This window comes from Martes martes, assembly GCF_963455335.1.
Source record: "Martes martes genome assembly, chromosome: 9".
NCBI lineage: Eukaryota > Metazoa > Chordata > Mammalia > Carnivora > Mustelidae > Martes > Martes martes.
This window is the reverse complement of record NC_137896.1, coordinates 108,945,218-108,971,692: the sequence shown is the minus strand read 5'-3', so window position 1 is coordinate 108,971,692 and position 26,475 is coordinate 108,945,218. Positions and strand designations below refer to the sequence as shown.

The 26,475-nt window shown below is 39.8% G+C and overlaps 1 protein-coding gene across 2 annotated transcripts in view; it reads left to right on the top strand.

Moving 5' to 3' along the window:
• RMDN2 (regulator of microtubule dynamics 2) overlaps nt 1-25,770 on the top strand; it is a 70,306-nt gene extending 44,536 nt beyond the window's left edge. For both annotated transcript variants that reach the window (XM_080814586.1, XM_080814587.1), the window contains exons 7-13: nt 2,685-2,760; nt 3,637-3,714; nt 8,805-8,903; nt 14,650-14,703; nt 15,189-15,269; nt 25,387-25,436; nt 25,543-25,770. In XM_080814586.1, coding sequence (XP_080670712.1) covers nt 2,685-2,760; nt 3,637-3,714; nt 8,805-8,903; nt 14,650-14,703; nt 15,189-15,269; nt 25,387-25,436; nt 25,543-25,549 — 445 coding nt within the window. In that variant the 3' untranslated portion in view covers nt 25,550-25,770. The remainder of the gene's footprint in view (nt 1-2,684; nt 2,761-3,636; nt 3,715-8,804; nt 8,904-14,649; nt 14,704-15,188; nt 15,270-25,386; nt 25,437-25,542) is intronic.
• Nucleotides 25,771-26,475: the final 705 nt, after the last annotated feature.

Sequence of the window (26,475 nt, the reverse complement as noted above, 5' to 3'; positions counted from 1 at the left end):
TCAATCTGGAGGTGATTCTAAGGTTCCAAGTCTGTATCTTACACACTGGTGTGTTCCATAATTTTGTCAGTGGGTAAAGATAGAATAGGTACGTTTATAAAAGTTGCAAGTAACACGAAACTAGAAGGGGATGTATGATGAATGACAAAAGTAATTCAAAAGATTTTCACATGTGTGAGTTAATAGGGATAAATGTGGAAGGAGGGATGGAGAGAAAAGTGTCAACATTTAACTTAGGGAAAAACATGAGAATCTGAATAAAGCTTGGAGTTTCATTAATAATAATGTATTACTATTGGTACATTGTAAAAATTATGTATCAGTATTGCTTGACAGAATTGGTAGACTTGTGATAAATGTACTGTAATATGTAAATAGTACAAAATATACAAAAAACAGTACAAAAATGTAATGTAATATGTAAACAGGAGAGAAAACAGAATATGGGTGTATGGGAACTCTCTGTACCATCTCTGCAACTTTCCTATAAATCTCAGACTATTTTTTTTTTGTGATGAATCTTTTTTTTTCCTTTTTTTTTAATTTTAATAAACATATAATGTATTTTTATCCCCAGGGGTACAGGTCTGTGAATCACCAGGTTTACACATTTCATAGCACTCATCATAGCACATACCCTCCCCAATGTCCATTTCCCCACCACCCTCTCCCATCCCCCCTCCCCCCAGCAACCCTCTGTTTTTTGAGATTGAGTCTATTATGGTTTGTCTCCCTCCCAATCCCATCTTTTCATTTTTTCTTTTCCTACCTCTCCCCAACCCCCCCGCATTGCATCTCCACTTCCTCATATCAGGGAGATCATATGATAGTTGTCTTTCTCCGATTGACTTATTTCGCTAAGCATGATACCCTCTAGTTCCATCCACGTCATCGCAAATGGCAAGATTTCATTTCTTTTGATGGCTGCATAGTATTCCATTGTGTATATATACCACGTCTTCTTTATCCATTCATCTATTGATGGACATCTAGGCTCTTTCCACAGTTTGGCTATTGTGGACATTGCTGCTATAAACATTCGGGTGCATGTGCCCCTTCGGAGCACCACGTTTGTATCTTTAGGATATATACCCAGTAGTGCAATTGCTGGGTCATAGGGTAGCTCTATTTTCAGTTTTTTGAGGAACCTCCACACTGTTTTCCAGAGTGGTTGCACCAGAATCTCAGGCTATTTTAAAATAAAAACTTATTTGTTTTAAAGTGGCCTAAGGTTTTAAGTCCAAGTGAATCAGAAAATGATAATGCCCATAAAAAAATGGGAGCATTGGGGGAAATAGATGTATGGAATTCTGCTCCACTTTCTGGAACTCCCTGGGAGGAATGATAGAACAAAATGACAGAGAGCATTTCAAAAGACCATGGTGAGGCTGGAGGTGACAGTAGCAGTTTTACAAGGAAACTCACGAGTCTTTTTCCAGTAATCTTTTCCTCCATGCTCAGTCTCTGGTGGGTGCAGAGAGCTATGTGTAATGCAGTCTGATGATTGAATTTGTGAGTAGTAGTATCTCCTAATCTAGTTAGGCTCTCAGATTACTTTTGATAGGTTGATTTAGTCGTCATTCTTGTTTCTCCTATAGCAGATTTGGTTGATTATATAGAAACTGGAAATTCAGAGGTCAAACAAATCGTAACTGAAAAGTAACTGTTTTGTTGGTGTCATAAGTTATGTGAATTATGTCATCTTTTGTGTTCAGGAAGGGTCTTCCTGTTCCAAATTAAGAAAATTGTTCACTTCATTTTTGTACTTGAAAGTTATGCTAATCTACAGGAAGGATCAAGATAAATACCCAAAATTACATCTTTCATTTCAATTATGACAGTACAAGTAAAAATTAATACTTACTCTTGAAATATTTAGGTAAGTGAATATTTTGCCTCAGACGGAAACACTCTGAAATACTCTGGAGACTTGAAACAGACAGAAACACTCTGATATAAAGAGTAATACATCCCCAGATTTCGGAGTGAGCAAATTGCTGAACAAGTATCACATCCAATTTATGTCAAATAATTATTGATGTAACTTTTGTATTCCCAGTGGGGGAAAAAAGTAAACAATTCATGGGAAACACTGTTCTAGGTTGCAGTGTTTCCAAGGAAGGATCGAAGGACATGGGGAATTTTCCGGAAAAATGTATTCTGAAACTACCTTTGATTTTGTTTTAGTCATGGTATTTATTTTTGTTTTCAAATGACATTAAGGGAGGCTGTGAAATTTTTATTTTTATTTTTATTTTTATTAAGGAGGAGCAGGGATATGATGATACGATATATTTTACAATTTATTACCTGTGTGACTAGACTTCTTCAGAGAGCCTCTTTGTGACTTTGATGTTGGTGATGGTGATAGCAGCAACTCCTGTTTCTCAGAACTCACTATGTGCCAGGTAGTATTCTAAGCAATTATGTGTTCGAGGTGTTCTGGCATACATATGGGATGTATGAGATGGTGTTATTTTCCCGTGTCATAGGTGAGGAAACTGGCCTCATGTTCATGTCAGGTATTTATTTTATTTTATTTTATTTTCATAAAGATGCCCTTGCATCTATATGAATACTTCTGTCAAATATTAATAAATGCTTTAGAAATATTTTAAAAGTGTTATATTTGATGGTATTTGATTAAAAGTTCACACGCTCTCCACTGTTTTTATTCTTTTCAGGTATGCGGTTCTGTGTGGCTATGTATCTGAGTTTGAGGGCTTACAAAACAAAATCAACTATGGACATCGCTTCAAGGTATTTCTTGATATTAAAAATATTTTAATGGACCTATATGTTTCCTTAAAAGATATAAATCAAATTATTCAATGAATTAATCTCAAAGAATTTTATCTTTTTTATTTAAGTGAAGTGACAGTCTTTACATTGTACCGCACAAAAAAGAATGAAACTACTTGGGAATTTGAAGATTATTATTATTCTGGAACTTGAAAGTAGTCACATAGTAGACAAGTATTACTTGTTCAAAGACTAAGGATTAGTCTTTTGGTTATGAACTCACCAATATCATCAACATGATGGGGACTAATTAGTTAACATTTCTTGCATATTGATGTGGCAGGAGGAGTAGAATCCAATTGAAGGCTTAAACTTAACATGAAGAGTGAATAAAACAGATAATGTACATTTACATTGTTTATAATGTGCCTGTAGCTTTGATAGCTCAATATAAATGGTCAGGGTTTGTCTTCCAACTCCCTATAACCATTATAATAACGTCAGAGGAGTAGATCCCTCCACCACTTAGTTCTGCTGTTCTTTCTCCTGTTATATCCCCATCATTTGATATTTGCAAGGACGCTTCTGAATAGTAAGTACTAGCTAAGCAAGGCATGGGCAGACAAAAATGTCACTTGGACGTTTTCTATTTTTATAGTGACATTTGGCTTTAAATTATCCATTGCTTAATTAAATCATAGTCACAGTCTGGTTCTAGTTGTGGGCAGTCATTCCTGAAAATTGAATTATTGGTAAGACTTACTTGTATTAATGCTAAGGATTGAGGAGGAGGACCAAACAACACTGTAAAGCCCCTTTGAATTGACTAGGCACACTTCCGTTCATCACTGCCTGAAATCTGAGAGATGGTATTTGTTTTGATTTTTCTTTCAGGAACATCTAGATAAAGCAATCCAATTTTTACCTGAAGAACCCTTTTTGTATTACCTCAAAGGAAGATACTGTTATACTGTGAGTTGAATGTTTCTATCTTTAAGTCTTATTTAAATATACTATGATTATGGGATATATTTCCAGTGACTTATTCTTTCTTTAAGTGTTTTACCTAGTGCCTACTGTAGGGAAAATGATAAAATCAGTATCTATTTTATGAATTTATGATTGATTTGTTTGTATACTGTGTTACATACAGTATGTAATTTTTATATACACATATATATCTGTGTTTTCCCCTGACCACCTCTCTGTTTCCCCTGGCAGCAATCACATGTCCCCTTTGTGCTCTCAGTTGTTGGTCAGCCTCCTGTAGGCATGTGCTCTGTGTTGGTGTACTATTCTTTGTTTTGTGAGAGGACTGTTTCATTTATCAGTGTGTTGAACATAAATTATGTGCCCACTGTTCTTGTCTTCAAAGAACTGAATTTAGAAAGGCACTTGAAACATACAGAAATAAATCAAGACAGCTGGCAAGTCTAAGATCCAGTGTCTTAAATGACATTAGTTTATAGAAAATTAACAGAATGTGAAAATCTATCTTAAGAGATGCATGAAAAATTATGCTGAAGAGAAATGCTATTTCTGAATGAGGAAATTAGCATAAGCAAAAGAGGAAGCTTTTTAATTGTGGTTTGAGGATTAGGAATGGAGAAGGAAGCTCTTTTATTGAACACCTGCTGTGTATCAAATGTGCAGTTTATACTTTGTATTTCTTGTCCCCTTTAATCCTTGAAACAGCCCTGTAAGCAGTTTTTATTATGCCAGTTTTAGATATTGAGAACCTGAGTCTTCATTAAGGTACAAGACTCCACAGACTTAAAAACCATTGACCCGACCTCACATGAGTCTGGGGCTTGAATGTACATTATTTGTTTAGACTTAAAAGAAAAAAATCTGGGGGCGCCTGGGTGGCTCAGTGGGTTAGGGCCTCTGCCTTCAGCTCAGGTCACGATCCCAGGGTCCTGGGATCGAGCCCCGCATCGGGCTCTCTGCTCGGCGGGGAGCCTGCTTCCCCCTCTGTCTGTCTCTGCCTGCCTCTCTGCCTACTTGTCATCTCTCTCTCTGTCAAATAAATAAATTTTAAAAATCTAAAAAAAAAAAGGAAAAAAGAAAAAATCTGGAAAGACCACATCTACACAGAGGTTAAATAACATGCAACTAAACAATGAATAGTTCAACCAAGAAATCAAAGAAGAAATAAAAAAATATATATGGAGACAAATGAAAATGAAAACACAATGATCCAAAATCTTGAGATGCAGCAAAAGTGATTGTAAGAGGGAAGTGCATAGCAACACAGGCCTACCTCAAGAAGCAAGAAAGATTTCAAACAACCCAACCTTACACCTAAAAGAGCTGAAAAAGAAGAGCAAAACCCAAATCCAGCAGAAGGAAGGAAATAAGATTAGAGCAGAAATAAATGATATTGAAACAAGAAAGAAAGAAAATAGAACAGATCAGTGAAATAGGATTGACTCTTTGAACAGGTAAACAAAATTGATCAATTGCTGGCCAGACTCATCCAAAAAAAAAAAAAAAAAAGAACTCAAACAAAATCAGAAATGAAAAAGAAGAAATAACTGATAACTGACACCACAGAAATACAAAGGATTATAAGAGAATATTATGAAAAATTATATGCCAACAAACTGGACAACCTAGAAGAGATGGATAAATTCATAGACACATGTAATCTACCAAAACTGAAAGAGAAAGAAATAGAAAATTTGAACAGAGCAATTACCAGCAATGAAATTGAATCAGTAACCAAAAAACTCCCAACAAAAAAAGTCCAGATGTCTTCACAGGTGATTCTATCATATATTTAGAGAAGAGCTAATACATACTCTTCTCAAACTTCTCCAAAAAATAAAATAAGAAGGAACACTCCTGAATTCATTCTAATAGGTCAGCATTATCCTGGTTCCAAAACTAGATAAAGACAAAACAACAGAAAGAACTAAGGGCTAATATCTCTAGTGAACATAGATGCAAAAATTCTCAACAAAATATTAGCAAGACAAATCCATCAATACATTCAAAAATCATTCACTGTGATCAATGGGATTTATTTCTGGAATGCAAGGCTGGTTTGGTATTTGCAAGTCAACCAGTGTGATATATCACATTATTAAGAGAAAGGATAAAAACCATATGATCATTTCAATAGGTGCAGTAAAACCATTTGACAGAGTACAATATCCATTCATGATAAAACTCTCAACAAACTTGGTTTAGAGGGAACATACCTCAACATAATAATGGCCTTATATGAAAAATCCACAGTTAACGTTATACTCAATGGTGGAAAACTGAGAGCTTTTCCCCTAAGATCAGAAACAAGACAAGGATGTCCATTCTCACTACTTTTATTCAGCATAGTACTGGAAGTCCTAGCCATAGCAATCAGATAAGAGGAAGAAATAAAAGGCTTCCAAGTTGGTAAGGAAGAAGTAAAAGTTTCACTATTCACAGATGAGATGATACTATATATAGAAAACCTTAAGGATGACACCAAAAAACTACTGGAACTGATAAATGAATTCAATAAGCTCACAGGATAGAAAATCCCAGTAGAGAAATCCATTGCATTTCTTTTTTTTTTTTTTAAGATTTTATTTATTTATTTGACGGAGAGAGAGAAATCACAAGTAGGCAGAGGCAGGCAGAGAGAGGGAGAAGCAGGCTCCCCGCTGAGCAGAGAGCCCGATGCGGGGCTCGATCCCAGGACCCTGGGATCATGACCTGAGCCGAAGGCAGAGGCTTTAACCCACTGAGCCACTCAGGCGCCCCTCCATTGCATTTCTAAAAAGAAAAAAGAAAAATTAAGAAAACAATCCCATTTACAATTACAAAAATAATAAAATACCAAGAATAAACTTAATCAAAGGGGTAAAAAACCTGTATTCTGAAAACTATAAAAAAATTGTTGAAAGAATTAAAGATGATCTAAAGAAATGGTAAGACATTCCATGCTTATGGATTGAAAGAACAAATATTTCAAACTGGCTATACTACCCAAAGTAATCTATGGACTTAATGCAATCCCTAGCCAAGTACCAACAGCATTTTTTACAGAACTAGAACAAACAGTCCTAAACTTTGTATGGAACCACCCAAATAGCCAAAGCAATCTTGAAAAAGAAAAACAAAACTGGTATTATCACAATTCCAGGTTTCAAGTTATATTACAAGTAATCAAAACAGTATGTTACTTACACAAAAATAGACTTGTAGATCAATAGAACAGAATAGAAAGCCTAGAAGTAAACCTTCAACAAAGGAGACAAGAATATACAATGGGAAAAAGATAGTCTCTTCAACAAATGGTGTTGGGAAAACTAGACAGCTACATGCAAAAGAATGAAACTGGACCACTTTCTTACATCATATACCAAAAAACTCAAAATGGACTAAAAACCTAAATGTGAGGCCTGAAATCATAAAAATCATAGAAGGGAGCATAGATAGTAATTTCTCTGACATTGACCATAACAGCATCTTTCTAGATGTGTCTCCTGAGGCAAAGAAAACAGAAGCAAAAATAAACTATTGGGTCTACCTCAAAATAAAACGTTTCTACACAGCAAAGGAAACAACCAACAAAACCAGAGACAACCTACTGAATGGAAAAGATATTTACAATTGATGTATCCAATAAAAGATTAGTGTCCAAAATACATAAAAGAACTGATACAACTCAACACTCAAATAATCCAATATAAAAATGGGCAGAAAAACAAACAGATATGTCTCCAAAGAAGAAATACAAATGGCCAACAGACACATTTGGAAAGATGCTCAACATCACTCATTGTCAGGGAAATGTAAATCAAAACCACAATGAAATATAACCTCACATCTAGCAGAATGCCTAAAATCGAAAACACAAGAAATAACAACTGTTGATGAGGATGTAGAAAAATAGGTACCCTTGTGCACTGTTGGTGGGAATGGAAACTGGTGAACTACCCTGTGATCCAGTAATCACACTACTGAGTACCCAAAGAATACAAAAACTTTAATTCAAAGTGATACATGGACCCCAATGTTTATTGTAACCTATTTTCAATAGCCAAATTATGGAAGCAACCTAAGTGTCCATCAATAGATGAATAGATAAAGAAGTGGTATAGTATACCATATAATAGAATATTACTCAGCCATAGAAAAGAATGAAGTCATGCCATTTGCAGCAACATGGTTGGACCCAGACTATAATGCTAAGCAAAATAAGGCAGTCAGAGAAAGACAAACACCATATGCTTTCACTCATATGTGGAATATAAGAAACAAAAACAAATGAATAAGGGAACTAAAAAGAGACAAACAAAAAACAGACTCTTAACTACAGATAATAAATAGCTGGTTATCAGGGGTGAGGTGAGTGAGGTAGATGAGGGGGACGAAGAGCACACTTCTCTTGTAGAACACCGAGTGATATACGGAATTGTGGAATCAGTGTGTTGTACACCTGAGAACAGAACACTGTGCGTTAACCACATTGGAATTAAAATGGGGGGGGGAGGAAGCAAAGAATAAATGATAATATGAATTTTGATTTTGGTGGTTATTGGTTAAAAAAATTTTCTCCTGAATTGTAAATATGTATCCTGGGCCCTCACTCTGTACTCCCTCTGGGTTAAAGATCCTTCTTCTATTTACATTTCTGAGATGCTGTGTTCTGGGTCAGGTTGGCCGTAGAGGGTAGGCAGGAAGGAACCCCACGGTGGGGACTGGTAGGTCCTACACTCTGAAAAGAAATACTGTGTGGTCATCTCAGAATCTTGAATCATATAAACAAACAGGATCAGCAGTATTCCCTATCCCTTTCTCCGTCTGAACACAAATCTTACCGTATTTCAGATTGATTTGGTAACCAGTGCTTTTAGAGCTCACAGTTTGTTAGAACTATAAAAAAGGGAAGGTAAAATATTAATACCATAAAGATGATCTCTGTCATATATGTTATTTATGGAGATGTTTATATTTACATATTCTATGCATATACATCCATATACACCTGGACATGCACATCTGAGGAAAGACGGTTCATTCAAAAGGTGATCAGCTTTCTAAGAATGATGTCGCCTCCTTCTTTGCAGGTCTCAAAACTGAGCTGGATTGAGAAAAAGATGGCCGCTACTCTGTTTGGAAAAATACCATCCTCAACTGTAGAAGAAGCTTTGCAAAATTTCCTTAAGGTATATTTTGTCTGTCTGTTATTTTAGTATCATACTGGCTCCAACCTGCACCAATCCCTCCTATGCTTCTCCATGCGTAGATCTCTGACAAAAGCCCCAGGTTGAATCCTAGTTTTGAGGTGTCCAGACTGCTTCCCAGAGCAGCTAGTTATGCCCTAGGTCCGAGGGGCACAGCCCTTGCCACTAAATCCAAGAGTTTTCTCTCCAGGTCGTGTGAGTATGTACAAAAGCATTCATGCCCTGATTATTAGACTTGTTCCTAAATACTCCCAATTAGCCTAATACAGAAGCAGTTCAATCTTGAAGAACTAAAACCAAAGGGGAGAGTTACTATTTTCCATAAGTTGCAGGCAGTTCTGTGGAACACAGGGCATCAGACCAAACCAGTATTTTCATTCCTGTCTTAAAATGTATAATTGCAATGCTGATAAAACTCTAAACAGTAATAATGTGCGTGTGTATATAATCAAGTTCCTGGTGGGCTAATCCCTTTATCTTTCTCTGGGAGCAATTATGGAATCTTACAGACACTCAGATGCCTTTTCTTTCCTTATTTACCTTTTCAGATTTGTAACAATGTAGACAAAAATCAGGCTCTAAACTGTATTGTCCAACGTATTATACATACTCATACTTTTTTGTTGTATCTTAGGGTTTGATTTTGTAGAACTAAGAGGGAATTTAGAAAACATATATTCTAAGATCACAGTAGATTTCATTGCACTTTCCATTTCTGATTGAATGGTTAGCGGCTATCTACAAATGCCCTGTGGAAAAAATAAGTGTTCTGAGATCAAGCATGAGTCCATTAGAAAAGAGTGCAGGGTTTAAAAGCGCAGGGGACAAATGTGTCTTATTTTTTTATTTAATGTGATCTTTTTTATTTTATAAAAAAGGAAAGCAAGGAACTTAATTTTTTTCTACTGTCACACAATGGCAGGCCAAAATATGCATGTAGTCTAAGGCTGTGTCATCCCCATTTCTTCACCTTTTTTATCTACCACTGAGAATTAGTTCTTTCATTTTATATTTTATAAGACTATAGATCATGGTATATTTAAGGTAGTTCATAGAAGGTGCTAAGCTAATTAGGAAAAATGTCATTTGGACTTGAAACTCATTTCTTCATAGTATCAAAGTTATAAATGGGGGCTCAGGTTTTCAGGACATTGCACAGAAGTTCTTCAGGTGCTAATGTACCTGAAATACTACCCAGATAAAATAAATAATCAGAGGCCCAATAATGTAGAGGTAAGGATTGCAACCTCTAAAACCAGACCACCTGGTTAAATCTCAGCTCTACCACTTACCAACTGATTAACATTGGACTGGTTTCTTAACTTCTCTCTCCATGTAATCAGTGACGTGGAGATAATGGTACCTGACTCAATAGTGTTGTTGTGAAGATTCAATAAGTTAATACAAGGAAATTGCTTAGAGAGTGCCGTGCACCTAGTAAGCCCAATAAAGGTCATAGAATTTTAACCCCATTAAATTGTATACACCTTGGCAAACCATCTTGGGAACCTCACCATTCAGTCATGACTTAAATTCTGTCTGAAAATGCATTTTGTGGTATTTGTTGAGGGAGTGAGAAGGCCTAAGGAAAGCTTCTCCCTGTGTCGACTGCCACAGCGAAGTGCCCTGAGGAGCCCAAGGTGCTAAGTTCAAAGGCTCGGGGGGAAGTAAGAACACTGCGGGGTTGGGGGGAAGGAACTTCGGTCCCATACCCAAGGGGAGTCCGGAACCTTGGTCCCAGCAGCAAGTTGGGGTTTTGGACCCCAGACTTTAGAAGTCCTGTCCCCAACTCTGTCCCCACAAAGAGGGTTCACAGGGGCCAGGAATGTGTCCCCAGGCCATCCAGCTCAGTCCTGTAGAGATCTGGAGCACTGGCATTAGAATCAGACAGTTTGAGACCTAAGTCTTTTCCTGTCTATATGACCTAGCCATGTTTCTTTATTTCTCTTAATCTTAAATTCCTCGTCTGTAAAGCAGGCGTAATAACACCTACTTTATGTGGTTTTTGTGACGATACATAAAGTAGTTCATGTAACATTTCTTAGCTCAGGGTCTAGCACATTAAGTTCTCTAACTGAAAGTAAATGTTAGCTGCTATTATTTTGCTCTTATAACTGGTGAAGTCTGATCCTCCTCAGTGTCACAGCATCTCGGGAGGTGGTTGTAGACCAGGAGTCATCATTGAATCCCCTGTGCGAATTCTTCCCAACTATTGCATGCTTCCCATCTCATCCAGAATTCTGGCATGGTTCCCTCCAGCAGTGGTTCCCATTTTCGGCTAAACATTGGAATCATCTGGAGACCTTTAAAAAATGCCAGCCCAGGCCACAGCCCGGACTAATTATTTCAGGATGTTTGAATATATTAAGGTATAGTTTATACATAATAAAATCTGCCCATTTTAAGTATACAGTTCACTGAATTTTGACAATAATTATATCAATCTATAATAGATATAGATGTAGATATAGATCTAATATAGATCTATATATACATTATTATATAATATATACATATATTATATATATGTATATAATATATACATATATTATATATATAGATATATATATCTATATATATAATAGATATAGATGTAGATATAGATATAGATATAGATCTAAATTATATCAATCTATAATAGATATAGATGTTCTATATCTATTAAGATATAGAACATTTCCATCACCCTCAAGGGTTATCTTTGTGCCTTCGCTGTCAATTTCCCTCACCCTCTGCCCCTGGCAACCACTGATCTACTTTCTGTCACTATAGATTAGTTTAGATTTAGTTTAGCCTATTTTAATAAATGGAATCATAGAGCTTGTATTTTTGTGTATCTGGCTTCCTTGACTCAACATAATGTTTGAGATTCACTCATTTTATTGGTGTATCAGCAGTTCCTTTTTACTGCCCAATAATAATCCATTTTGTGGACATACCACAGTATGCTTATGCATTTGCCTATTGGTACATTAGAATTGTGTCCAGTATTGGGGCCATTATGAATAAAGCTTCTATGAATATTCATATGCAAGCTTTTAGGTTGACATGTTTTAAAGTTACTTTGCTAAGTTACCTTAGCAAAAGGAATGGACTTGGGTCATAAGGGAAGTATTTTAAAAGCTTGATCAGTGTTTTTAAAGCTCTCAGAGCTCTTCCTGTGCAGCCCATGGTATGGTTGAGAGCCCAGTGTCTTGAGTATGTGTAATAGGATAACAGGTGTAGCAGTGTTGGGGAATTGATGGCCCTGGTCTCCCCTGCTGTTTGCAACATATGATCCCTGGATCCCCCTTAGTGGTTTTACCACTTGCAAAGCCTTCATCTGTGTCCTGATATGGTGGAGGGTAACTGTCTGAGGTTATAAGATGTTCTTAAAACACTACTAGTTTATTCAGTAATGTTTATTGAGCACATACCTGGTAACAGATACAGAAATGATCAACAAGCTCCGGCCTCCAGGGAACTTGTACAACCAAGACCAAGTTAACTACAATATTCTGTATTATTACAGAGTACTGTTATTATTATTGCATTATATTATTATAGAGTATATTGTTATTATATTACTGTATTATTATAGAGTATTATTTTAGAGTGTTCTAAAAGCCTAGCTAGAAACTGCTGCCTAACCAGAACATTCTACTGAGCAACACTACCTTCCTTGTTATTAGGTAAGCCCTTTGGTAAAATGTCAGAATCTGCTCCATTTGGGGAAGTTCGTATTGTCGGTAACCTATGTTCCTTTGGCTGCTGCTGCTTCTTTTTAACCACGAGCACAAAAAGAGATGTTCTAATTTATAGTTATTATGGTTAATTAAACATAAGTGCTAAGGTGTGTATGCAGAATTAAAATGTCAACATTAAAAAAAGAAGAAGCTGCATATGCTCATATGTTGGAGCAAGTTTTCCAGACAGGATTTGGGCAGAGCAGGGCAACTGTTGGACATAGAAGAAGGTACAATTGAACAAAGTTTAAGTGAGGTCTTATTAGAGTGATTTAAGAAATACACTTAGTAGACTCAAAGAGTAAGAGTTGAGATGGAAATAACTGGACAAGAGAGAAGCAACAGAACCAGAATCCAACAGCACTGTGGATGGCCCTGTGGGCTTTTCAAGGCTCTGACTAGGACTGCACTTGACAATGTCCTTGCATCTGTCGGCAGCCTTGCGGTCTCACTCACAGGTTCTTGGCCAAATCCACACACTGTTCATCCATTTGGTCCTAAAGACTGACACCCAGTCTCGCTCCCCAGCCCAAGAGACTTTCTCTTCCTCCTCCTCCTCCTCCTAGGACCCTTGCCTTTTGGATTTTATAGAAAGTAAATGTCCTTTACCAAGGATGTGCCCTCCTCAGCAGAGGAGTACCTGGGTCTCAGATTCCCCTCCATTAGCATCCATCTTTAAAATGTATGTATCCTTTTACTCAGCAATTCAACTTCTAGGAATCTCTCTTACAGACATAATTCCACATGTGCACAAGCAGACAGGAGCAAATGTGTTCATCAGTCATTATTAGTAAGAGTAAAAAAATGTCTAATAGAGGATTTTTAATTTAATTACATCATATGTGTATTATGAAATACAGCTCTTAAGAAATAAATGAGGTAGATCTGTGTATGTTAACACAAAAATGTACCTGTGATATGTTGTGGAAGAAAAGATTTGGACCAATACATAGAAATGGTCCCATATTAATTTTTTTTTTCAAAAGCAGATTTTTTTTTTTTTTAAATTTGTGTGTACTTGTAAAAGGTCTGGTGGGATGCATGGCCAACTGTTGATAGCGGTTACCCCTGAGGAATGAGACTGAAATCGAAAATAAAATTAGAACAAAGAAACTTTCACATTTTAATTTTTTAAATGTCCATATTATTTGTATCTTGTAAAACAAGCATATCTTTGTAAATTTTTTAAAGTAACCTTCTTCTGTTGGGTTGTATATCTCTCTGGGTTGGGTTCCAGGGTCAGACTAGGGGCTTATATTTGCATTGGCCCTTGCAACTGCAGAAGGCGACCCTGACCGAAGATTGACTTAGGTTCTAAGAAGTGCTTTCTAGTGGCCATGCCAGATGCCTGAAGACATTCTTATTTACCAGAGCTCTAGAAAGGGAACTGGTGCGTAAGAGTTTAGTAGATGAGGAGTAAAGTGTCTCCATCATACCCACTTATTAAAATCTGCATGTAGGTCTGCTACTTGGACTAGTTGTTTCATGGGTCAGTATTTGCTTTAAAAATACTTGATGCGATGGACTCCGGATAGGATTCAACTCATGGGATGTGTTGAAGTCCTAAGAAATCAAATACTAATGCAGTGGAGGCTTGTCATGGGATACCAGTCATCCTCTGCGTAGTTCCTAAATAGATTGTGAATTGTATAGGATGTCCTGGGAAAGTGTATCACCAGTTGTTCTTGTTTTTGAAAGGAGAAAAAGAGAAAGGATAAGTTATACAAAGGAATCCTGAAACCTCAAAGTATCGCATTGTTTTGTAAGCTTTATGAACGTGATAATAACGTCATTTTAATGGATAATCTCGAAAGCTCTATTTCCACTCAAAAGGTACTTGAACTGATAAAATGATTCTGATGTAAGGTAGTCAACCTAAATTTTTAGGACAGTTTGGTTAGTATTTGATTTATTGAAATATATCCTCTTTACTGGTGGCGGTGGTTGTTAACGAGTTTTAATATTGTCCCAGTATTCTCTTTTCTGTTTTCTCTTAAAATCAGGTTGAAGAACTACACCCTGGTTTTTCTAAGTCCAATTACTTGTTCTTGGCCAAGGTAGGGAAGACCACTATTTTTGGTTTTTTTGTTTGTTTGTTTTTTAATTTTATTTATTGGGGTGCCTGGGTGGCTCAGGTGGTTGAGCGCCTGCCTTTGGGTCAGTTTGTGATCTCCAGGTCCTGGGATTGAGCCCCACTTCCGGCTCCCAGTTCTGTGGGGAGCCTGCTTCTCCCTCTCCCTCTGCCTTTCCCCCTGCTTATGCTCTCTCTGTCTCAAATGAATAAATAAAATATTTTTTTTAAGATTTTATTTATTTATTAAGGAAGAGAGAGAATCTCAAGCAGATCCTGCACTGAGAGCAGAGCCCTCCTTGGGGCTCAATTCCATGACCCTGAGATCATGATTTGAGCCAAAATCTAAAGTCAGACACTTAACAGACTGAGCCACCCAAGCGCCCCAGGAAGACCACTCTTCTAAGATCACTTTGAGTCCCTTCCGTAAAACTGTGCTTGCCTTTCATATGGACCATTTTTCATTTCTAGTGTTACATCGATCTTGAACAAACAGACAACGCTGTGAAGTTTTGTAATTTGGCAGTGTTGCTTCCTTGTGTTACCAAAGAGGTAAGTCCCAACAGTGACAATGAGGGCTATTATTTTATTAGTCCTTTTCTGGCCTCAAATATGGCTTAGAAATGTCTGGATTTTTCTTCCATACTAACATGTAGTATGAAGTTTTAAAGTCTGCTGTAGTAGACTCCCAGTATCTTTAAGGGACACACAAATCATGGGCTAGTAGTTAAAATACCCTAATGCCTGTTAAGTGTTAGACAGCAGGGAATAGGCTAAGCCCCACTGGGGGAAGGAGGGAGGACAGCCTCATTCTGGGGAGCTGATGGTGAGGCTGTGATAGGCAGCAGACAAGTAGGCAGGCTGCCCACCTTGGAGCAAGAGGACTGTCCACGTGCCTGCCATCTTCAGTCCTCAGCTCACAGCAGGGGATGCTATCCTCTAGCAGGAAGGAGATTAAAAATAATTTATTACCATTTTCTCGGTCTTTGAACACCTACCATTAATGAAGAAGAAACTATCATATTCTTGCCCTTTTATTTACTGATTTAGCGTTCTGGATGTGCTCTGGTTTAAGAATTTCAGAGTTAACAGTCCCGTCTGTGTTCCTGTGAGCCATATATTGGTATTGTGGGAACAAAAGAAAATAAATGTTTTCCTTCTTCCTTCCATACCAGCAAACATCATTCTCTGAATCACAGCTAAAAGAAATGCCTCAAGGGGCGCCCAGGTGGCTCAGTCGGTTAAGCGTCCAACTCTTGATCTCAGCTCAGGTCTTGATCTCAGGGTCATGAGTTCAAGCCCCATGTTGGGCTCTGCACTGGGTATGGAGCCTACATTTTAAAAAAGGGGTGGCGTGGGGAAATAAATGCCTCAGAAATAAGCAGCCCTCTCCTTCTCTGTTGGAGCCACATTGGTGGCTGATATTTGTTGTGATCTCAAATATAAACTTGCAAGGCATGCCCACAGCCCTTTATAGCCTAGAATATAGGTTAGATAGCCAAATAATTGTAGCTCAGGGTGAAAAGCCTAAAGAGCTAAGAGAGGTACAAATAATTGGTTATGGAAATAGTGAAGATGGAAATTATTTCCACCTAGAAGAGATCAAGGAGCACCAGAGGTGGTTTTTGATGATGTGGAGGTGTAAGAGAAGCACGTCACAGGTCATGACCAAAGCCTCCTCATGGAAAAGTGAAGATCTGTGTGCTTGGAGGGAAGGAGGTGTTCAGGACAGTCATGGGAAATACAGATGATGGGGAAGTAGAGCAAGACCTTTCTGGAGCTTCAGGGTTCGGGGATGCCCGTGTCTGTAGACGGGGCTGGCCAGCCCTCTCTGGGCCTTCCCAGAAATCACCTGCTCCAGGTCTCGGGTGGCTCCTAGGTTCGGGATTTCCTACAGGGTTGGCTGTCCTTCTCTCTCCGACCCTCAGTGGGTTCTTTTGGTCAACACTGAGCACACAGCACAGGCTCAGTAGCAACACTTACCCACAGAAGACATTTTATGGAATTTGGGGGGCAGAAAACAGATTTTGTCCCTCTGGTTGCTTGCCCCATATCGGTGATGGGGACCCTACCAACTTGCCCATTTCTCCTGAATGATGTTGCTTAGGTTATATGCAGTCATCTTAAACTGGGTGTCTATGCATTCTTATTAGAATTTGAGATTAGAGTACAGTATGATAATGAAGTATGATGCCTGGTGTGACATGCGACTACTTGTGCGTGCAGTTCAGCTCTCGCGCAAGGGCTAAGTATCCGTGACCCCCGAGGTTTGGTCCTTGGTCCCTAAGTCTCTCCTCTCCTCTCACTTTTCCTCCTCCCTCCCCACAAACCTGTTGTCCATGACTTCTAAATGCTATCTACCTGCCAGCAGTCCTCAGATTTGCATCTCTAGACCTCCCTTCTGAACTCTAGACCTCCTTTTCTGCTTCCCGTGTGACATCTCTACCTGGGTGTTTCGCAGACATCTCAAACTCAGCTCGTCATCAGGCCTTTGAATCTGCTCTTCTCCGTCTTCCTAGCTACTAAATGGCACATTCATTCATCAGTTGGGAATGCTAGGAATCATCCTTGACACCTCAACCCCCAACCCAGACACCCACCCAGTTCCCAAGTTCTCAGACTTCCTCTTCTAAAACATGCCATGAGCCATCCAACGGCCCTCTCGCTCTGCTGCCCCCACTCCAAGCAGGAAAGCACCCCAGTTCACTTGAACTGCGACGTGGGAGCCTCCCACTGGCCCACACAGGTCGTTCTTGACTCTCCTTAGCAGCCAAGGTAGCAGATTAAGCAAACGTCAGTCTGTCCCTTCCCTGCTTGAAAGTCCTGAATGTGTAACACAGCCTTCAGGGCTCTGGTGTATGCTCCCTGCTCTCCTCACCTCTGCACCATGCTCTCGCCTGCCTCATACCCCCAGGCCCTGTTGTTGCCTCTTCCCAAAACACTCCCACTCAAGCCCTCACTCCCTTCACCACCTTTACTCCTACTCACCCTTCCAGCCTCACCACCAATGTCCTTTCTTAGGAAAGACTTCCTTGACGCCCCCAGGCAAGAAAGCGCCTCTTGCTTTTCCTTCATATCATTTACAGAGCTGTGGTTGCCTCGTAATGGGTGTGATTGTTCCAAGAGAGTCTCAGCCAGGTGTGTTTCGTTCACCCCCCTATTCCTAGTGCCAGGTGCCAGGCCTGGCATGTGACAAGCACTCATGAGTCCGGGCAGGAAGAATCAGAAGACTAATAGCACGCAAACAAAAATACTAATGCTAGTAAGTGGGACTGATTATGAATGTAACTGAGAGAGCTGGGCGCTGTGGAAATACTTGGGTAATAAGCAAAACAGCATTAGTAAATATGTCCCATGTTACTTTTTTATTTTTCCCAGTGATGTTTCTGTTTGCATTTTCTAGGAGGTTTGGTCTTTTGGGGGGTTTTTTCAAGGAGTTAATTGTACTGTCAGGAATGTCTCCGTTTCTTTTTCAATTAGTAAGTAGGCTGCGGAGAGTTATCTGTAGTACCCCTGATCTCTGTAAGGTTTTCCTGACTGAAGTGCACCCCAGTAGTGATTCTGCTGACCATTCTGTTCATTTGCAAAATGTCCAGCAGAGCCACGAATTACAGTGAAGGCCACCGACCCCTGGCGCGCTCTCCCTCGCATGACCTTGCGTGACGTGGGCACTGCTTTCTCGGGGCACTTGTAACCTCTTCCCAGCGATGAGCTGTCTTTCGTCCCCTCCAGGGGGCTGCCCCTCATCACACTGCACTCGGTATCGGGACTGTCAGCCCTTGGGCTCTAGGGCCCAGATTCATGCACGTGAGCGACCTTGTATTCCCAGAACTTGAAACTACAGTATTTTATTATTCATGTGGACTTTTCTTGACCCCAGGAAGGTAATCTCAGGTCCCGAGAAGCATTCCATTTTTAAAATAAAAGGGATTCCTGTGTCTGAGGCAGTGTGAGAATGCTTGATGAATGAAGTCATGACCGCACCAGCAGCCTGGGAGTTCTCTGCCTGGAAGAAGGGTCAAGTTACCGACCTGGGCTGTGCGAGCACTCAGGGCACGGAGCAGGATGTGGTGGTGTGTGTCACAGCGAGGGAAGCGCTGATCTGGGAAAGAAACAGACTGTTCTTAAACGGCTGTGCTATTTTGAAGTGAAATTAATTGCTCTTCTAAGACAAACTCTTATAGGACAGTAAATAAAATATACGAGGAACAACTCCAGGAAGAAGAGGACGCCGGGAATGCTCCAAGTAAACACGAGTGTGTCCCGGCTAACAAGTTCTTGGAAGTTACCTGTTGTTTAAAATCCTGGGCTGTATCTCCATACTGTTACACAGATTAAGAATCATCCCTCTTACTAGTCACCACTCTTAGCAATAAAATCCTAATCCTGCTTTAATTTTCCGTCTTAATTAAGACCTCACGTTTGATTTTTAAATTATTATTATTTGTTATTATGTTAGTCACCAGACAGTACATCATTAGTTTTTGATGCAGGGTTCCGAGAGTCACTGTTTACGTATAACACCCAGTGCTCCATGCAACCCGTTCCCTCCTTAATACCCATTACCGGGCCAATTTTAATTAGGAGATTGGTTTCTCAGATAAGTTTATAAAATCGAATCATTCTACAGATGTTCACCCTGCCTTCCTGTTAAGGGAACACGACAGCTCAGAGGAGTGAGTGGTTCACTTACTGAAACCCAGCAATGCTGTCCAGGGTCTCATTTGTTAGAAATTCTGATTTGCCCTATTTCTTTCTGGTTTGGACTTATTTCTTATAGATTAACTCATCTGTGCCATCCAGGTCTAGAGAATTGATTCTTCCTGGTTCATTTTAAAAGAACTTAATAAGGCCACTAGCGGATGGACAGACTGTTCCCATTCTCTAAACAGACATTTTCATGAGCTGCAGATGGGAGGGTGCTACCCTGTTTACGTCCCCCATTTCTACTCTGTCAGCTCTTGTATTCATCGGCATTCTGAAATACTGTATTCATTAAGTCTTCTTGATATACAGTGGCCTCGGTTGCATTTTTAAAGTTGATCTTAAAAACACCTTAAAGAAGTTTCTTAGACCTCCTTTTAATAATTTTCTTAAAATAACTGATGTCAGAGCATCAGTTTGGAATCAGTCATTCTTAAGCTGTACCCAGTCTAGTCAAGTTGATGTTTGACAGTCATTACCAAATGCCAGGAGCATAAGAATGTAAGTTTAAGAATAAGAATAAGTAAGAGAGAGACTTCCTTATCCAAAGTTTTTGGTAGAGAGTACTGACATATTTTCCCATAAGTGCTTCTTCTTGTGGCACTTGTAATCTCTTCCTGGTGTGAGTTATTTGTGACATGTCTTCTGTCCCTTTCAGGGAGCTCTAAGCTCATCACACTGCACTTGACATTGGCAATGTCAGCCCTTGGGCTCTAGGGCCCAGATTCTTGCATGTCAACAACTTTATATGCCCGGAACTTAAAACTACAGTGTTTTGCAGAGAGGAAGTGTGCTGTCTCAGCAGAAAGGTCTGCATAGTTTGAATCTGGGGAGGCAAAGAATAACCTGAACTCAAAACCATAACCCGAGTCCTCAGAAGATGCCATGTGCACAAATATGGCCCATTTATATCGAGTGCTTGAAACGTAATGAAGACCTCAGAATTCATCAGATCGCTGTGCAGTTGACCTGCTACGAAGGGAAGAACTTCAATACGGGAGAGTATCACACCCTCTGAGTGTAGCCAGTGTGGCAAAGACTTCTACCGGGGGTTATCACTGAAGGATCAGCACAGAATCCACATGTGGACAGATGAACTGATGAGTGGATGTAGGCAGACCGTTAGCGGCCTCTCCTCTCCCCCTTAGGAGCAGGGATTTCACACTGGAGCAGAGCTCTTTGAATATAATGCGAATGGGGAGCCACGCTCAACTGACTGGTCTGTGGTACTGGAGAGATCCCCTACAAATGTAACAAATGTGGCAAACTCTTCAGCCGCAGAGATAACTTTTGTTTCTGTGAAGGAATTCACACCGGAGAACCCTTTGTAATCGGTGTGGAAATGCCGCCAGTAACAACTTACCCTTCAAACAGCACGAGTGAGTTCGCACCACAGAGAAACTCTATGAATGTCATCTCCGTGGTAAAGCCCTTAGCCCATGCTCTAACCTCAGCCATCATGAGAACACACGCTGGAGAGAAACCCCCATACATGTAACGGATGTAGAAGCTTCAGACTCAGCGTTAACCTTTCCACAAGAGTCCCCACGGGGGAGACACCCTACAGCCTTCAGCCAAAGCTCAAGCCTTGGAAGACACAGAACACAGAAAGCAAGAAGGAAAACAGCAAGTCTTTACCAGGAGGAGGAAGCCATTTGAGAAATACCAGATAATTTGTGTTCGAGAAGCAATTCAGTGAAATAAAGAGGAGAAACCCTTTCCTCACAGAGTAACATTCCAGGACACGTGAGGATTCTCACGGTATTGAACACCCTCAGTATCACAAATGAAGGGAAGTCTTCAGCGATCACGCATACCTTAGTCAGCCTTCAAGTTCTTACACTGGGGAGTCCCTCAGGCTTCAAGTCCAAGTAGAAATGCCTTTATCTGCAGCTTCTGTAAGAAAACTCATACTGGAGAACAAAACTATCAAGAGCGCTTTAGAACACAATTCAACATATAATTTAGACTTTTGGCAAATGTTATGGCACTGAAAATAATGCAGTGTAAAAATGTAGAACTGAAACGCGTTCTTGGACATGTAGAAGGCAGAATCTGGTAACATGCAATAGGCTATAAGATAATCCCTCCTCAGTAGATTAATAAAAGTTGATGATAAAAAATCTGATACATTGGTATTTGTCTTCAAAAAATCATGAAACATGCTGAGTAATCAGGCCATTTTCCCTTTGTTACCTCACTGTGGAAAGCTGACCAGTTTCTATTCTTTATGCAGCTCTAAACATATTTACAAAGACTTTGTTCAATCAGAAAACAAATTTTAATGTAACTCAAAAATGGGGAACTAATATAATCTAAGGATTATATTAGTGTCAAAATATGTATGTACATGTATGTACATGACAAAGGTGAATGGAATGGAAACATGGACCATAAACACACACGATGTGGTTCACGTGTCTTGGATGGTACCGATGTGGGTGGCCCTACTTGATAAGACACTAAAACGCTTGTAATTGAGAAATATGCCTAAAAGCATTGAATCAAATGTACAATGTGGCTGAAATGTTGAGTACTAGAGGGAGGAAAGAGATGAGAACCCTGTGTACCTTTTTCTTAAAGGCAGGGGGAACCCATTACAGGGTCTTAAGCAACAAGTAACACAATGAGATCCGGGAGAGGCCACACCAGCTGCCGTGTGGAGACTGACTTGGCTCAGAGGGGAGCAGAACTGGAAGAAGGGGTACCATTTAGGGAATTCCTATAATAAAGCAGGCATGAGCCAGTGACCTGGACTAAGGTGATGGCAGTGAGGAGTGAGAGGAGAGCACAGATTTAACGGATTTGTGGGTGCAGTGTCTACAAGACTCAGACTCTGAATTTCCAGGAGATAAAGGACTCAAAAATGAGGTCTCGGTTTCTGCCTTTAGAAACTGACCAGTGTAGTACCTTTAAGGATCTAGGGAACATTGGAGAACCAGATTTGGTAGAGAAGGTGAGTTCAGTTATGGACCTTTTGAGTTTGTGTCTGTGAGGTTTTCCAATCCATAAGGTGATTGATATTTGTCATATAACGGATCTCTGAAGCCCCAGGATGGCAGAGATCACCCAGTTAAGTGAGAGTATTTGAAAGCCAACAGGTCAAGGATCAACTCTGAGAAACACCAACATAAGAGAAGGGGAGGAGGAAAAGGAAGCTGCAAGTGAGATGGAAAGAAGTGGCCACAGGGGCCTCAGAAGCCAAAGGATGGTGGACGTGGTCAGCTCTGTCAGACACTCTGGAGAAGTCAGTACTGGAATGAGCTGAATTTAATGATGTCTGTTACTGCCGATCTTCACCCAGATTGTTTCCGTGGAACAATAGAAGCAGAGACAGTGCCGAGTGCCAGAGGTGCGGAAATGCAGTCAGTACATGTAGGCGCCCTTCCAATACTATGATGGGGAAGAGAGGGGGATGGTCAGGCGGTGGTTAAGGTGGTGCCGGAGTTGAGAAATCATGTTTTTTTAGATGGGAACTAGGGGAGCATATTTAAATGATGAGAAAGGGCCAGCGAAGAAGGCAGGGTTCGAGAAAGACCGGGGAGAGAGGAGATAATTGATAGAATAAGGTCCTGAGGAAGTCAGAGAGAGCACATCACAGTCCTCTTTTTTTTTTTCTTTTTTTTTTTTGGTCATGGGCTCAGTAGAAAACTCGACGGGTTTGTGGACTTGTCGGTTGGTGGAGAGCCAGGGCAGGCGTCACAGAGGGAGAAAGGGTTTTGCTCTCTCACTCAGAGAGTAGCTGGATGTAGAACCTAAAGTGGGTAGAAAATAAGTCAAAGCAACAGGAAGCTGACAGAGAACAAGAAGGAAATAATAAAGCTGTAGCAGTTGAAAAATTGGTGTTATTGAGAATAATCGGATAGATGGCCCAATAAGATAGGCAGTTGTGTTCAGAGAGCAGGCTGCCAGTGTCCGGGGTAGAGTGGTTCTAGGTCACGATGCAGCCCAGGGTGTGCTCACAGGGGTGGTGCAGGAGGACATCAGAGATGAGGGGACCAGCTCCTGGGGCGCTGGGATCCACGGGCCATGGGGGCAAGGGTGTCTCCAACAGTGACGGCAGACAGTGTGGAGAGTGACCCAGATCCCGAAGTCATGTAAAAATAAACGTAAAGGGAGAGTGACTAGGAGTTTAACAACTATAAGAAATGGTAGAGGGCAATCCTTTTCCCCCATTGGCTCCCACCCCTCCACCAGTAATACCCGTCATCCTCTCCCCTTCCCCCCAGAATATATTCTCTCAGCAAATGCATTACCGGTGATGCAAAAGTGACTTCAAAACACGTCCCCTAACAGGAGTGCTAGGGAGCTCTGTAGAAGCATCCGAGAAAAAGGCCGGGGGGGGGGGGGGGGCGGGGGGAGGGGGAGTGGGAGGTTGAGTCAAAGAGGAGAATTCACAGGAGAGCTGCATCAGGAGCACCAGCGAGAATCGAGGGTGTAAAGGGCCTATATTTTGGATGATAACAGAGGAAAGCATGATTGGAGGTGGTGGTTTTAGCTGGCTTTTTGGGCTAAAAAGCCCTACCAGGGTCCTCTGTACATAAAAACATAAATAAATAGAATACTTGGATGGAAGCCCTGGGAAAGAGTGAAATGGGAGGGATGTGTGTGTGTGAGCGTGTGGGTGTGCACATTCGGTGCCAGTTGAATTGGGGTGGAGGTTGGAGGAACTCTTCTTTGTGGGGCATGAGTGTAAATATTGCTACGCTGTGATCTTCATTTTTAATCTGTCATTATGGTTTGTGCATTTTCATTTCTTTAGGCATCTAATTGAAATAATTCTCTCATTCATGTCATTATTCTGTAAGAAATGGATTCCTAGGAATTGATCAATGGGAAGTGTTACTGTATGTTCCAGCATCAAACCCCTAATAGCAGGCATCCATTCAGGACTCCCAGGGGCCAAGCGATCAGCTAGCCATAGGGTTACAAAGATCAACAGGGATTACAGCTTATTTTTTATAAGTTCTTTTAAGTAATACATTCATACCCTAAATTTGTTTGTCATATTTTCTCACAGTCTTCAAAAAATATTGATTTGATAGAAGTAGACATCCTATTAATCAGACACTACATTATGATTAAAACTATTGAAGAACTTCCAGTTTTTTTTTAATCTAACAGCTACTTCCAAATATTACTTTGTTTATTTTTCCTCATCTGTTCATTTTAAATTTGTTACATCCCTTAAATTTTTTCCAATTAGGTGCTCAATAAATGTTTGGTGTTTTTTTTTTTTTTAAGATTTTATTTATTTGAGAGAGAGAGAACAGGAGCAGGGGGAGGGGCAGAGGGAGAAACAGACTCCCTGCTGAGCGTGGAGTCCGACTGGGGGCTTGATCCCAGGACCCTAGATCATGACCCAAGCTTAACCAACTGAGCCACCCAGGCGCCCCTCAATAAATGTTTGTAAAATGCAAAAATGTAGAGGAGTATCCTGCCATCTGAATTTATCACCTCTCTTTCTAACCTCCACACCCGTTTTAAAGAAATAACAACACATTTGCAGTACTAGAAAACATATTACATGGTTTTTCGTCTTACATATAAACTACTTGTTAAAGTCAATAATGAGAGGTGTTTTTGCTAGCCTGGATCTTGCAGTGGAACCTCGGATTTCTTCAAATCCTGCTGCTAGGGCTGGGACTTCTTCCACATGGTGCAGCTGAAAAAGAAAACCGTGTTAACCATTAACACGCTAGTGAGATCAAGTGTGTCCGCTTACACGGAAGGCTCTCTTTTCCCTGCATTCCCACCACTCTAGACCTGGTGGGAGGAACCCTGAAACTAGCTCTCCACATGACACATCTTCTCAGAGATCTGAATAATGCCTGGATCTAAGAAATCTGTAATTTCTTTATAATGGTCCTTCAGAAAGTACCGCCTCAATCCACCAAAGTTTGCTTCAAAACACCCAGGATAGCACTGTGTGAAATTTCATTGTGTACTTGTATTTTCTTTATAGGATACAGATGCACAGAGAGAAGTGAAAAAAATAACCAGTTCCTTGAAGAGGTAAATAAAAGAACTTACTCTTCAACAAATCAGATGTTGTCTACTAAAATTTAAACTCATCCAAGTTGCGTTTTTTTATTATCCTTTTTTTCTTTTTTGATGTAAGGGTATGATGCTCAGATCTGAAGGTAAAACCACATTTCTGCAGAATGCATTCCAATAGTCGCACTACAAAACTAATCATGTTATTTGGAGAAATCAAGTTCCCATAAATGTCAGTACAAAATTATCTTTAAACATGTATGATTCATATTTTTCCTATCAATAAACTATAATCTTCAGAATATTACTTTAAATAAAATACTTAAATCAATTCAATAAAGTGAAATCTAGTAAGTGTTTTATTGCTTCTTCAATGGAGACTTTACAAAGCAAAATTTCATTAGTGCGGATGATAAATGGGAAAAATGGGCAAAGGTCAGAAACAAGTTGTTGATAGAAGAGGAAAAACAGGAGAGTAAATACATGGTAACTAGTAATCAGAAATGTGAATAAAATTACAGTAAGATACTGTTTTCTCATCAAATTAGCAAGGATTTTTTTCTTTCAAGAGATGCTCAGCACTGGTCATGATGCCAGGAGTTGGAACATTCTCAACCACAGCTGGCGGAAGGGTATTTTGACACAAGCATTTGGTAAAATGTACCCTGAGCCTTAAAAATGTATTAATTCCTGAGTTTTGTAATGTCATTTCAGGGGAATAGTGCTAAAGAGAAAAAGTACAATTATTTATGCACAAATGTTTATAAAAGCATTCTTTACTACAGCAGAACACTATGTCCAACAATAAAAAAGCAGTTAACCATATTAGAATCTAACCATGTGAGAATATAACTACAACAGGTTATTACTTTGACATTGAAAAAATTACAAGAACTCGGAAATGCACAAAGCATCTTAAGGACAACTTACAAGGCAGTGTACATATCTGTGTATGTTTACGTAGTGTATACCTATCATCTCATATACACATATACATGCCGTCTCGGCTGTATGAAAATGTGTGCAGAAAAGCATCAGTTGGAAAGACACGAATCTG